This window comes from Lolium rigidum, chromosome 7, assembly GCF_022539505.1.
Source record: "Lolium rigidum isolate FL_2022 chromosome 7, APGP_CSIRO_Lrig_0.1, whole genome shotgun sequence".
NCBI classification, from domain to species: Eukaryota; Viridiplantae; Streptophyta; class Magnoliopsida; order Poales; family Poaceae; genus Lolium; species Lolium rigidum.
Window position 1 is genome coordinate 20,505,586 of NC_061514.1, and position 13,440 is coordinate 20,519,025.

Below are 13,440 nucleotides of genomic sequence, written 5' to 3' on the forward strand. Positions count from 1 at the left end.
GGCACACTGTCGGGCTCGGACACGTACGCTCCTTGTGTGGTGAGTCCAACAGCGATTATGAAAGGCTATGCAAACAAACCAACTTTTTCTACCAACAGCTGTAAAAAAAATTTCCCACAAACACATCAACAGGCAGACAGGGTAGTGGATTTCTGCAAGTCTGCCCACAATAAGGGAATTGAACTCAAACGCTTGATTACTTGGAAAGAAACCGAGCGATGAACACTGACATAGCAGTCACATTATCTAACTGAATCATACACATCAACAGCTTCACCGTAATGTGAACCATTGACAAGTACTACAAAACACCAAAGCATATTCAGGAGAGCACCATTGGCTTGTAGATGAAATAAATATTTTCTATTATATCCTCCATGATTCTGTCATACATGACATACAATAGAAGGGTAAATAAAACATTTTATTCAGCGCCGCTGCTACCGCAAGTTACAAAAAATTATTAGAAAAGGAGATTACAGAAAACTTTGTACAGTTTTGACTACATGCTCGCTCATCTGGATAGGGCAAAACTTTGCGACCAAGCGCCTAACAGCAAAGTAAGCAATATACCATCTTCCAAACATATCGCAGGTCTCAGGAAGTGCTCGCGGGAACCTCAGCTGACCGAAGTGCAGATGGACTGCTGAGAGTAGAGACCATTTATGGGGTTCATGAAGTGTTGCTTGCTTCTTCTTCGCTTTGAAACTACTGTGAAGCCCTCTGTATCCTTCTCGCTCTTCGGCACCTCGGCTGCCTTGGGTTGTTTATCGAACTCTTTGCGAGCTGAAGTGGGCTTGGTTATGTTGCTGCTCTGTTCGTTACTGGGTTCATCCGATGCACTTGGCTTTCTGTCCTGCTGAGGTCGAGTCGAACCTAAACTGTCATGCACCGACTTGACAATGAAGCTGAGCAGAATCTGCCTTGCCAGCTCTGCTTTGTACGAATCTCTCATCGCATCTTTCCCTCTGTTTTCCTTCCCTTTACCTGGAGTTATCTTCTCCACTTGGCCTGCCTTGTCTGCAGCAAGAATATCGGCTTTCACTTCATCTGAGGTCTGCGGCGTCAACTGCTGATCCGCTGAGTCAGCTACATGTTTCCCATTAGCCAAATCAGTTTGTTGCACAGCCTTTCCAGGCACAAACTCAGCAGCATGGGGATTCATGGCTGGAGGGGAGGTGCTACCTCTCACAATGGTGCTCTGGCTCTGTGTATAACCCTGCTTCCTTTGGAAAGAATGCCCAGTACGGTAGTACAAGGTGGACCGAGGACCACGAGGCACTCTAGTATCAACAGCATGAGGAAGAATCTCCATTGCCTGACTTGGGATTGTCTGAAGAACAACACTAGCATCATATATTGCTACTGTGCTGTAAGGATGGGACACTGATAAGAGTGATCCAGGATTGAACGGAGGTGCTGAAGCTGAAAGTTTGCTTCCACTTGTTTTCTTGTTCGGAGATGTGCTTCCGTCACTGTCAGAAGCTTTCTCTGAATGACTGCCTCCCTCTGGCTGACTTGAGACAATCTCTTTGCTTCCCTCATCACTTGACTTCTCAACTTCATCTGTAAGTTTCCTATCTTCTTCCTCAGACGAAGGTGTTACAACAGTAACTTCTTCAGTATCCTTCTCCTTTGCTTCCTTCTGCTCCAAAATCGGTTTCCATACTGTGCCAGGCGGCGACGCTGCCACGTCTTTGTATGATACCAACTTGGAAGCTATGCTAGTTGGCCTGTTAATTCCTGTAGGTTTTATGCTCTGTTCTGATTTGGACGTAGCATTACAAGACTTGTCTTCAGTAATGACGGGATCACCATTCAACTTGTCACTGTTGAAAAAGTTGCCAAATGATAGTTGGCTAGGGGAGTATGTAGCTTCCTCTTTATGCTCTTTTGTCTGTGGCTGTACATCAGTCCTTTGAGCAGAAGCAGTGCGGCCATCTTCTATGCGACCAACTGCTAATTTAGTGAGAGCTGGCCTTCTGCGGATGCTTTTCTTCCGCACATTTGCAGACCTCCCTCTTAAAGTAGCTGCTTGCCAACCCTCATCAGAATACTCTTCAGGTGATAAAGCCTCTACCTGCTTCAGCTCATCATGGACTGCACAAATTTCTTCTGTTACTACTGATACAACAGGAGCCTGCGGTTCTAGTTTTGCTTCTTGGAAATCATTTTTGACTGCTTCAAGAAGAGATCCTGAGTCATCCTGGAAGTTATCCTTTTCTTCAACTGATTCACCTTGTTGGGCTCTGGTATTATTCTGCAATTAATATTACATGTGATGAAAAGGGAAAGAGGCAATATGAGCAAAATGAAAGTCTCACATAAATACATAATGCTTTAGGCAGCAGCGGTACAACTCTTAAGGAAACAGGTTACACACGGAACAGAAAAGTTACCGCAATCATGAATCATGTAACACAATAAAGGATTAAATGCTTATCCATATACAGAGAAGTTCTATTTAAGAACAAAATGGATTTAGTTGGTTCATGAGTTAACGGGTGGACCTGGAATGTTGCCAGGTAAATAACATTATCATTGGTATAATAATAACGGGTGCACAAATCAATCAGGTATCTTAGCATGACATATAGCAGTATATGGCCCGAAGAATGTTTTAATCAAAATATAATAAGTATAACTCTAAAAGAGATGCTATAATCACCTTTGCGCGCCTGCACTTCCTTTGCATGTCCCTCTCTTTTCTTTCCTGGTCCGGGCTTATGTAGTCAAGTAGATCTGATACACTGGAAAGCTAAATGTTTCAATCTAGATTGAAACAATTTACAATTTGATAATACACAATTTATTCATACCTAAGATGTCCTTTACTTGCAATAGAAGAATCAGGTTTTGGAATGCCTCTCCGAGCGGCCTCTTGCTGTTCTAATGCTTTTGAATCGAAGTACTCCAGCCAAGCAGCAGCATCCTGCAAGCAAGAAAGTAATGTTTAACAATACAATAAAGCACTGAAAAATTTGGACTTCAGCTTCAGATATTCACAGATAGTTAACCTGAGTACGAAGGTCATCTTCTCCTAGTTTCTCCTGAAGTATCTGTAAGGTGGTTTGTTCATGTTGCACGCTTAGGGAGTATGCATCCATCATGGAGAGGGCTATGGCTATGGCATGGTAGCTTGCAGCAGTCTGATTGACAAAAAAAGGTGATGCTAATTTAGTAACTGGACCTTGTGCATATTGGACACAACGGAATACAAATGTACATGCATATCAAACAAATTGACACATGTTTCTCCTATATATAAAACTCATGTTTCTCCTATATATAAAGTGGTACTTTATATGAAAAGGTGCCTGCAAATTTTGCTAGTCAGCAGTCAGCAATACATGAGAGCACAGAGCTACAATGTACAAACCTTTTCTGAACCAAAGAACAGCATGGTGATATTGGCATTATGTAAAGTATGTCATTTCAAAACATGGAACACATTAAAGAGTTGAGAGAACATGAGAAGTTACTAATGGCCTTTGAGGCAGAGCAATGGAAAATATCCTGAAACTTTATAAGCTACATCACTAGATTTCGCATGCATTGTTTTAGCCTAACACAACATGTCTAATATACCACAGGTGTCAATGCAGATTTTGCAGTTAGACAAGCAATTTACTACAGTGATGTGATTCCAAGGAAACATTGGCTCAGACGAGCTTCTAAGAATGTTGTTTGGGTTAGAAAAATGTAACTACACAAAGAAATCGATCCCATAATGATTGTAAGTGTTGGTTGCATCCTCATTGTATAATAGAAGCATTCCAGTGCTAATATGCCATTCTAAACAGATATTAGTGCAGGAGAGAGCTCAAATGTCGTGTTGGAGTGGACAGATACACAAAACTGATATCAACAAAATATTCTAAGCTAGAGTACGTCAACCAATTCAATAAAAAATGTCTTAGAGAAATTGCCTTAAGGTGGAATAATGATTCATTTACCTGTATATGATCAGCTCCAAGCAATCTTTTGTTGCACTTCAGCGCTTCATGCAAATACCTTAGAGCAACATGAACATTTCCCATACCTTCTTCCATCATAGCCACATTTATGTAGGTGGCAGCTGAATTTGGATGTGAAAGCCCACAAGAAAATTGAAGTAGATAAAGTGCGCGGTTGACATACCTTCAAGATGAAAGATACTATCAAAGTCAAGAAAAATAGAAAGAAAGAAAACGACAAAACGTGGATGATGTCTGAGAAATGATTGTTATCCAACAGTCAGGTGCCCTGGCAACTGTTCATGTGTAAACACACTTCGGCAGCAACAAATGCCACAATGGCCATTTTACTAGCAACAAATATGCTAGATCGTATTATGGCAAGAAATAGATCAACACAATGACATTGTGGATCACGATAGACTGCCTAAGAGCAAAAGTCAAGATTGAAAGCTATCACATTTTCACAAGGAAACACCTATGACAACACTTACTTCAGAGCCATCTCAATGTGTTGGAGACGGTAGTAGAAAACAGATAAATCCCCATAGCTCTTCATAGTTTCAGGATGGTCAAGACCTAGCTCCCTTTCATTGATGTCGAGTGCCTTCTGCTGATATATAGTTGCCTACAGAGACAGAATAAAATAGTAAACAATTGCTATTCGACATGTCTCTCTCTGGAGGAGCTTCTATAATGAAAAACTATGCAGCTCACTGCAAAAATGTGGTTTTTCAGAAAAAAAGCAGATTTTATGCAAACTATTAAACTCGAGCATCCAACAGGAAGAGTACAGCCAATCTAGACCAAGTTCATTTATATACCTGATTAAAATCTCCAGTATGGTAAAGAACTACAGCAAGAAGACTGTAGGCATTAGCAGTTAGCCGATGGTATGGACCACAAACTGCTATAACTTTGGACAAGGCCTTCATAAGAAAAGAGAGTATATCATCAGACATAAAGGTGGCATTCCAATGACTCCACTAAACAAAATGCAGGAAGTCCTATAGTACAGCAGTTAAATGATATACAGAAAAGACGTGGAAAAGGTTGACCACTACATACCTTTGCTCCATAGTTAACAGCATCATCAAGTTTTCCTTTATCCAAAGCCATCTTTGATGATTCTAGTAAGTTCCTACTATCAATAGATGAGTAAACGACATGCTGAAAGAGAAGACAATGCCAAAGCAAAGTTAATCAGCAAGCCATCCAATAGACGAGACATAAATACTTCAGGAAGTTTCAGTAACATGCTACCTTGCATATAGGAACTATATTGACAATATCAGATTTGTCAAACGGGTTTGGGCTATTCATATCATAGTCTCTTGCAACCAACTCAAGGCCAACCTGATCAACAAATACATTAGTACAGTGTTTAGAAAATGAATGCAGTAATGTTTGAAGATATCACATTACAGGATGTACCTTGCTGCAAAGGCCTCTCAAAATGATGGACTTCCGCAAGTGTTCATATTCATCTTTCAATTTCCAACAGTATCTTTTAGATAGGAAGCTCTCTATCCATTTCAGTCGTAAGTTATGCTCATTATGGGCATCTGTATCAAGATCACTATCTAATCTTGGAGATCCCAATAAAATGTTCAAAGTCTCAGCTATAACAGCAGACATATTTTGCATGTCATCGACACCTGCAATAACAGCTCGAATGACATGCTTAAAGGATCGAATGACCATTTCATGTATGCATATTGACTGGATGTGTGGGAGCTTCTCTGCTAGGTCAACCTGATAGTTTGAGCAAAAAAATGTCAGGATATTTTGGCAATTTCATCAGAGTATACAAGCAAAAGCAATTAAGTATAGTATTTACACTCACCACACGACCTAATGAGCACATATTAAGTCCCCTTGTGTGCATGAAATCAGTCATAGTTCTTCCATCCACTGGAGAAAGCTCAAGAGAAGCAAAATCGGCCACCTGCGCAAATTAAATTAGTCAGAGAAAAGTAATTATTCCCTAAGAAAGTTTCAAAACAGGCAATGTTTTAAATAAGGCCTCTCAGAATGATGGGTCTTAAATAAGGTTCTTCGGCTAAGAGTGGACAATGCTTTACCAGCTTCGGGAGTGCAGTATCATCGTAAAACTTATGGGCCATCTTTGTGAGCTCTTCAAGGGACTAGATCAAGAAAAACAAAGTTAGATAAAAATTCAATAAAGTCCTACCAGCATGTTCCTATGTACAATGATGTGCTTCTGCTCATACATCATGGACACAACACAGTACAAAGGCTTCTAGCAAATTAATGGCATATGTAGAACCAATGGCTTGCTCTGTCAGTCCGGAGTAAATAGCATGGGTAGGCTAAACGAGGCATAAATTAAATTATTTCCAGACAGAACATATCAATTGATGGCACTTTGAAATTCTAAAATAACAGTGAAATTGTATACTTAAGTCACCTTTTGATGAAGGCCAGCTTCCAAACTCTTTAAGCGACAGAAAGCATCTTCTGGCATCAGCTTCCTTAATTCAGCCTCACTGGTTTCGTCAAATGCTTTATTATCTGATTCTTCCATACCCTTTGTCAGTGAGCAGTTGCTATCAGAGTCTTCCTTCTCAGTCTTAGCACCTTCAACATTCTTTTTAAGTTTCCTTAATTGTTCAAAGTGCTTGCCAAGACCTTTGACAGATGAATCTTTTTCAACTTTTTTGGTGCTCTTCTCACTATCCCCGGAAGCTGAAGAATCCTTTTTCTGCAAATGTTGCAGCCAGGACGACCCAAGTTCCCATCTGATAAGTCTAGGATTTTCTTTCTGCGTGTTCTCCAGCTTCATAAAGCTGGCTTCAAGTACTGTACGTGCTAGTTTTCTCGCATAATTATCAACATGAGTCTTAGAGCTAAGGTGCTGGTTACTGGCAGCCACTTCTGGGTTGATAATTTTTGGCAGTGGTATTCTTAGACTGAAAAAATACACACACATAAAGAACAAAGTTAATTCAACAACATTGAGAGCCAAATGTGAAAAAAATAGTGCGTGTTAAACAGCATTCCTCGAGCTATGAGCAAACATTTGAATAAGATCTTGAAGGCTCGTATAACTAAGCAAGTTTTTTATTTGAATAAAGGAGAATACGTAAGCAAGTATGTACATGAGAATAAATATGAAACCTGTGAACATTCAAGGCATTGGAACCTCCATCGGGATGATCATCTACATCAATGTTCAGCACTCCATCAAGATGATCAGAGATATCACTGGGTTGTTTGCTATCAGTGCTATTCTTTGTACGACCCGAAACCTTCACCGTTGCCGTATATCCACAATGCTTAACAATCACCACACCTAGCGTGGAAGAGTCCTGCATGGGAATTATGTTGATAGAAGTTAGCAGCTAATACTAAGAGCCCACAGTCAACTGTACAAATCATGAAGGTGGCAGGGCAATCACCTTAGCGACGACACTCTCATCAGAAGTTAAACCTTTCAGAAGATTCCTTTGTGATATATCCATAGCATCCGTCTGGTAGACGGCAGCTGCATCAACTTTATCCCCCAACTTCACACTAGCATCAGCCTCGTCCTTCTTTACAGTTACATGCATGTCCCCAACACGTTCCTCGAATACTAACGAACCATCAGAACCAGTTCGTACACTAGTATCAATCAGCCGCCGTATTGTCGAAGCAGCTCTGAAAATCGCTGTGTCTACAAACAGATTGTGCAAAAGGAAAGCCTTGCGGTCTCTGACCACCCTCTCTTCCTCCGTTTTGCACGGCATTCTAGCCAAAATAGAAAACTCTTTTGCCCAGCGTCTCCGGTCATACTTTCCGTCTCGTCCTCTGCCACCTCCATGCCCACCCCAGCTCTCGTCCTCAACAGGCAACGCTGGGCTCTTTGTAGCAGCATCCATATATACAGGAGGAACAAGCCATGTGTTTGCACGGAAGCCGAACGGCAGATTCCCGAACTAAAGGATGCAAGAAATGTATCAGCATCAAAAGTTCAATAGATTTAAGCAGTGACTCAAGCTTGGTATAGCCAAGCAAAAGGAAAGTATTTAGGAACATAACCTTGTTGTGATCCACAAAAGCTTTCATCAGTGCTTCGTACGCCTGTGCCAGAAACACTTGTCAGATAGTGGAAAATGAAATGTAGGAGCACTGAAGTACATTCACCAAAAATGCAGACAAAATTCAAGCAAAGGCAACGTTAATAAATGTGTAGAGTTCGCTCTTACTAACATTGGCAAATCCACTGCTGAGCGGCTGTAGCAGGTCCACCAAGGAGCGGCTCACGGTGTGCGGCTTCCCCACCAGGTAGAATCCCTTGACCGAAGCAACAATGTGCAGAAGCTTCCCGTTGCAGACCTTCACCTGGATCACATGACAAAATCCTTTCAGTATAGTTGCCAGTTGCAGGGTTGCAAAATAAAGGGCCAATCAAACGAGCTCTATTGTGTTCAGAGAGGGAGGGAGAGAGAGATCACACCTCGATTTCGAAGTAATCGCCTTCCTGTGCAGCACCATTCTTCTCCTTCCTCCTGATAACTGCACACCCGAAAGAAGCGTCAGTTAATCAATCCCCGGACAGTGAAGGGCACAGCTAAGCGAAATGCGTTGTCTCCTTACAGTGGAGGGGCGGTGTGAGGTGCGCGAAGGAGAAGAAGTCGTAGAACTCGCCGAGCTTGGGCGGCGGCCCGATGGCCGCCATGTCGTGCGCCTCCGATATCGCGGGCACCTCGCCGTCTTTGCCGCCGCCTTTGCCGCCATTGGCCGCGGGGGAGGAGGCTTCGGCGGGGGGAGACGGGGGCGTCGCGGGGCGCGCGTGCTTGGGCGAGGACTTGTGCTTCTGCTTGGCGAACGCGGTGGTGCAGGCGACGATGTCCAGCAGGCGGCGGACGTGCGCCACGGCGGCCTCCTCCGTCGCGTACTCCTCTGCACAGATGGAAACGAAAGCCGTTGTTGGGCCCAGTTAGAATCACAAGGCCTGGTAGTCATGTTTGGGCCTAGGTGACTTGCTATGCTAGGATTTAAGTTTCAGCCCAGCACTCGTTTTCATCAAAAAAAAAAAAGAACGCCCGGGCCCTGGACTCGTGTTAGAGAGTGAAAATGTTCATTTTTATCTGAAAGAATTCCTTTTGAAAAAAGGAAGTTGCTAACTGAGAATGTAGTGTCACTATATTGGAACAGCACATGCTAGACCAGTCAAACAGATGAAATGCGTGAATGCGAATGAATTTATCAGTGCTTTTCAACACACACAGAGTAAATTCAAGAAAGCTAGTAGTACACATGTGTTTGACTATGAGACAATACATGTGTAGTATATCGCTCTATCACTGAATTTGGTCATGGCGAGCGAGGCAAGGGGATTAATTAAGGTAAGCAGATGAATTGGTCAAGGTGAAGACATACAAGTACGTTCAAGTCACACCTGGTAGAGTCAACAAGCTAAGCAATACACATGTTTTGACTAGGAACATAATCCATGTCCAACATCACTGAACCTCTAAAATACCTGAGGCATAGTACTAGTAACCCTATCGAGTCATTGCAAGCGACGGAGGAGGATTAAAATTAGTGGCCACTTGACCTAGCTAACAGTCCAACGCACGCACACCCTCTGACCGCTGATTCCGAAGAGCCGCCTCTTTGTCCCGTAGCACGGGACAAATGACTAGATACTTTTTGTGAAGCAAAATATAGCGACTAGATACTTGCAGGTGGTCAGGAAAGACCAGTTAATTCAGATGATGGTGTTGCTAGAGTTAAGCGCCGTGCTTAGTCTGCTTAATTTAGAGTTTGGAGGAGGTGGAAGTCATGGAATTGGCATCGGCCAGGCGGAAATATGCCCTCCCGGTGCGTCCAAATGCTATACTTTGCACTTGACGACAGCACCGGTCGCTGTTCCATAAAATAAAAGAGAGGAATTAGCTTAGCTAGTAGGTGATGTTAAGCAGCACGTATCCGATTACGAATCAGCTCGCCCGGCCGTACTACTGACCAAACGTCAAGTACTATGCCTGGTTAATTTCCTCTTCAGAAAAGATGGATGAGAAGGAAAGGTGAAAAAAAAGAAAGCAACCAGCAAGTCCCGAAGCCATCAGAGCATTCCCCGTGGTGTTGACGCGCTGGGCATGCAAAGAATGTACGAGTGGGCCGGTTGGTGCGGGTGAAAAAGAAGTCTTCCCCGTTCCACTGGCCGTAGCCGCCTCGACGACCAGCGAGCACTAAGCTATCTTGCCGCCGGCGTTGGGAATTACTGGCAGCACATGATTCTGAAATGTGTGCATGTGTGCGTGCTTCCCGTCGATTCCTACCTTGACGACATCAATGCCGGATCACGTACGAAAAACCCTTACCTAGCCCGGCCCACTGATCGGAGGAATCGAAGGGTGCACATGTACTGTACGAACATATACATGGCAAGGAACAGTAGTGCATCCCTGCTTGTCTGAATGCACGTTGCGTCTTCTACCCAATCAAGCATTCCACTCAACTGTATCTCCTTCTTTACTTCGAGAATCGCTCAATTATTTCGTGTACGTATGTCAGCTCTAGCGCCGGCCAGCTCCGCCGACCGTGCGTGTTCGGACGAGAAACGCAAGGTGCGAATCCATGTGAGCCTTCACTGACGCCAAAAACTAAACAGAGTAGCGAAAAGAACAAGGAAATGACAGCAGGTAGTTTGTGTCGTCGATCGCCACCTACCTTCGGCGATGGTCAGAGCGCATGGTTTGAGGGCCACGATTTCCACGCCGTCGTCCAGCCGATGACCACGCACCTGAAGCAAAAAGCACATGCTCCACCGTCAGTCAACATTTTTTTACAGATTAACCAAGCTAAAACAGGTAAACATATACCGTAGTACATTACAGAAAACAATGCAAGTCTTCTGCCTTCGTTTCAAAGAAAGACAAACAATGCAAGTGAATGCGACTAGCTAATTAAATTGTCTGATAGCACGGCTATCAGCCAAGAATGTTGGAGCAGCAGCTATCTTAGGCTGTTAGGCAAGCTTGCAGTGCACCGTACACAGCTACAGGATGCAGACGAATTCAGGCCGTCCAGAGCTAGCACGCACAAGGGAGGGAGGGAGGAGCATATATTACCACATGGGAGAGCGAGTAATTGGTGAGGTGGCACGTCTCCACGTTGGACCCCAGCAGCCTCCTCACGTCCAGCACGCGATCCGTCGAGATCCCCTGCACACCAACGCACAAAGATCACACGAACTGTCAGCCAAAACCGAAGCAGGGGAGCACACTAACCAGTAATCACACATGCTAAAACAAAGAAACATGTTCCTCGAGTTCACTGTTGGATTGCATTGTCTCTTGTGTAGTGTAAACAATTGAACAAAACCGGATGCTGGCATCAGGCCTGCAGGCTTTTAAAAGATTTTTCAGGTTTTGTGGTTTGTCCTGCTCGTTGTCGTTTGGGGGAGGTAGCTGCTAGCTTTGTGTGTTCATCGAGGATGCGTGGGAGAAGCTTGGAGGCATCGATCGATACATACCTTGAGTGTCACCTGGGAATCGTAGGGGGTGGTTACCGTGAAGTCCACCACACTCGGCACCACTGCGAAGAAAACAGAGGAAACAGAGTTTCAGACAACATGACACATGAGACGGAGGAGGAGGAAATTCAGGTGGTCAGAGGAGTCTTGACGGCTGCCGCAATTCACTGCGTGCTCACGAACCGCATGACCCAACCGACCTCCGTCCTTACAGGCGCGGTGTAGTACGTTACACCAAGAACAGAAACAGGATTTCCAATTGCTGCCCGTACTAGTAATTTCGATACTAATTCATACAGGAAATTAAAAAAAAAGTAATGGACATCGGGAGCAGCGAAGGCTAATCATGGCGATAAAAGGGTTCAGCGGGGGCGTATCCTTCAATTCAGCGCAAAGCATGTCCAGGAATCGAAGGAAAGGATTACTGGATTACTAGAAAGCAAAAGAAGAAGAAGATAAAGAACAGGCAGACTACTGCTAATAGCCCGTACATCTTTTAACCCTTTAGGCATGCAAAGAAGCGGACGGATTACAGATAACAGCCAGACAATTCTTCATTTAGAGCAATTCAATGGTGGCGAGAACGAACTCGAGCAGAGCGACAGTTCGACACAAAACCTTACGGGCATGGAGAGATAAGTTTCGTCGTGAGTATATCCGTACCTTTCTCCTCCTTCTTCTTGCGGTCGCCCTTGCCGCCGCCGCCCCTGCCCTTGCCGCGGCCGGCCTTCGGGGCCATTGCTGCTACCCTCCCTCCCTTCCAATCCAAGAGAAGCACAAACTAATGGACGATATTGGTTTCAGCCGGTGCAGGAGAGGGAGAAGAGACAGGGGAGGACGACGGAGAGAAGAAGAGGAAGAGGAGCTAGCTGGAGTGACTCGAACGGGAGCGAGGAGGCAGAGGCGTGGTAGGGGTGAGGATATAGGATGAGCGGCCTGGGAGGCCGGGCTCTCATCCGATCGAGCCCTCGGAGGTCCGTGCGATCCTGGCCTCTCGTCTAGCTAGCTACGTGACTCCACCCCCCACCCCAACGGCGCTAAGCGCCTGACCCGTGGGCCCTCGCTTGCAGTCACATGGAGCAGGGGCACCCCTCCCGGCGCTGAGCAGCACGCAGTACATCGCATTGACACATGGTGGCGACACCTGTGGCGCCTCCGCATCGTCCGCTCCATCGACGGCCATGGCGCCTGCATGTACAGTGAGAAGAAGCGGCCAAAAGGATTAACACGCAAATGGGGCATGTCACGTACTAACAGTTGTGCCGCAGCTTGGTTTTCTGGAGAAAAGAGGGGTTGTTGTGCAGGTGCGCGAGTACCACGCACGGGCCGGGGAGCGGGAAAGCTAGCGCCAGGCGACGACGATTCCACTTAGACGTGCGGTGAAACCCCGGAGGCGGAGGAGCAACGGGACAAGTACGGGTAGCTGGAGGGCTGGCGTGAGGCTGCTGGTTGGTGCGGCGGCGGCGGCCAGATGGAGGGCACCGTCTTACAGCTAACAAGCCAGGAGGGAGGTGCGCCATTGCCCGGCCTGTCCGAGGCAGCCGCCGGCTTTTGTTTTCATGCTGCCTTGCAGGTTTCGCTCGCCTGTTGGGTCGTGCTGCCGAGTGCCAACCTGATGGAGCACCATGCATGGAACACCTTGCACGACAAGGACAAGATTGAGGTTTATGCACGAGTCCTTTCGCTATTTGGTGGAAGCACCTTGCGTCGCTAAGAGCATCTCCAGTCGTTGGACAGTTGACCACCATAGGCGGGTGCAACAAGGCCAGTTCTGTATGGCACGGTTCAATACACTTTGCGCCCCCGTCCATCCCCGTTATAGGGATCGTTGTGGGCGCTCCGGACGCAACTCGAAGAGGCTGGGCGAGTGATGGGACCATCACGTCAATGACTCAAACGCAAGGCGCTAGCTTATTCTTACTAGAGCGACGGTTTTCGTGGCGGAGGCAGGCGAGACATCCCGTCTTCTCCACACGTCGCCGTCATCCCACGCGT

At 45.4% G+C, this 13,440-nt stretch overlaps 1 protein-coding gene across 2 annotated transcripts; it reads right to left on the reverse strand.

Annotated features, from left to right (window-relative positions):
- Positions 1-341: 341 nt before the first annotated feature.
- On the reverse strand, positions 342-12,199 carry LOC124675336 (protein REDUCED CHLOROPLAST COVERAGE 2). 2 transcript variants are annotated; one of them, XM_047211406.1, is made up of 23 exons: positions 12,109-12,199; positions 11,446-11,507; positions 11,042-11,134; positions 10,641-10,713; positions 8,559-8,864; positions 8,419-8,477; positions 8,172-8,303; positions 8,001-8,042; positions 7,379-7,897; positions 7,098-7,288; positions 6,388-6,889; positions 6,041-6,103; positions 5,803-5,904; positions 5,391-5,711; positions 5,220-5,312; positions 5,025-5,126; positions 4,781-4,885; positions 4,451-4,584; positions 3,957-4,140; positions 3,018-3,149; positions 2,820-2,932; positions 2,669-2,750; positions 342-2,260 (listed from the first exon to the last, which is right to left on the reverse strand). In XM_047211406.1, exons 1-23 carry the CDS (start codon positions 12,182-12,184, stop codon positions 620-622), a joined length of 5,127 nt encoding a protein of 1,708 aa, XP_047067362.1. In that variant the 5' UTR covers positions 12,185-12,199; the 3' UTR covers positions 342-619. The 2 variants fall into 2 exon arrangements, with proteins under 2 accessions (XP_047067362.1, XP_047067363.1); XM_047211407.1 differs by lacking the exon at positions 342-2,260 and having other exon boundaries at positions 2,669-2,742.
- Positions 12,200-13,440: the final 1,241 nt, after the last annotated feature.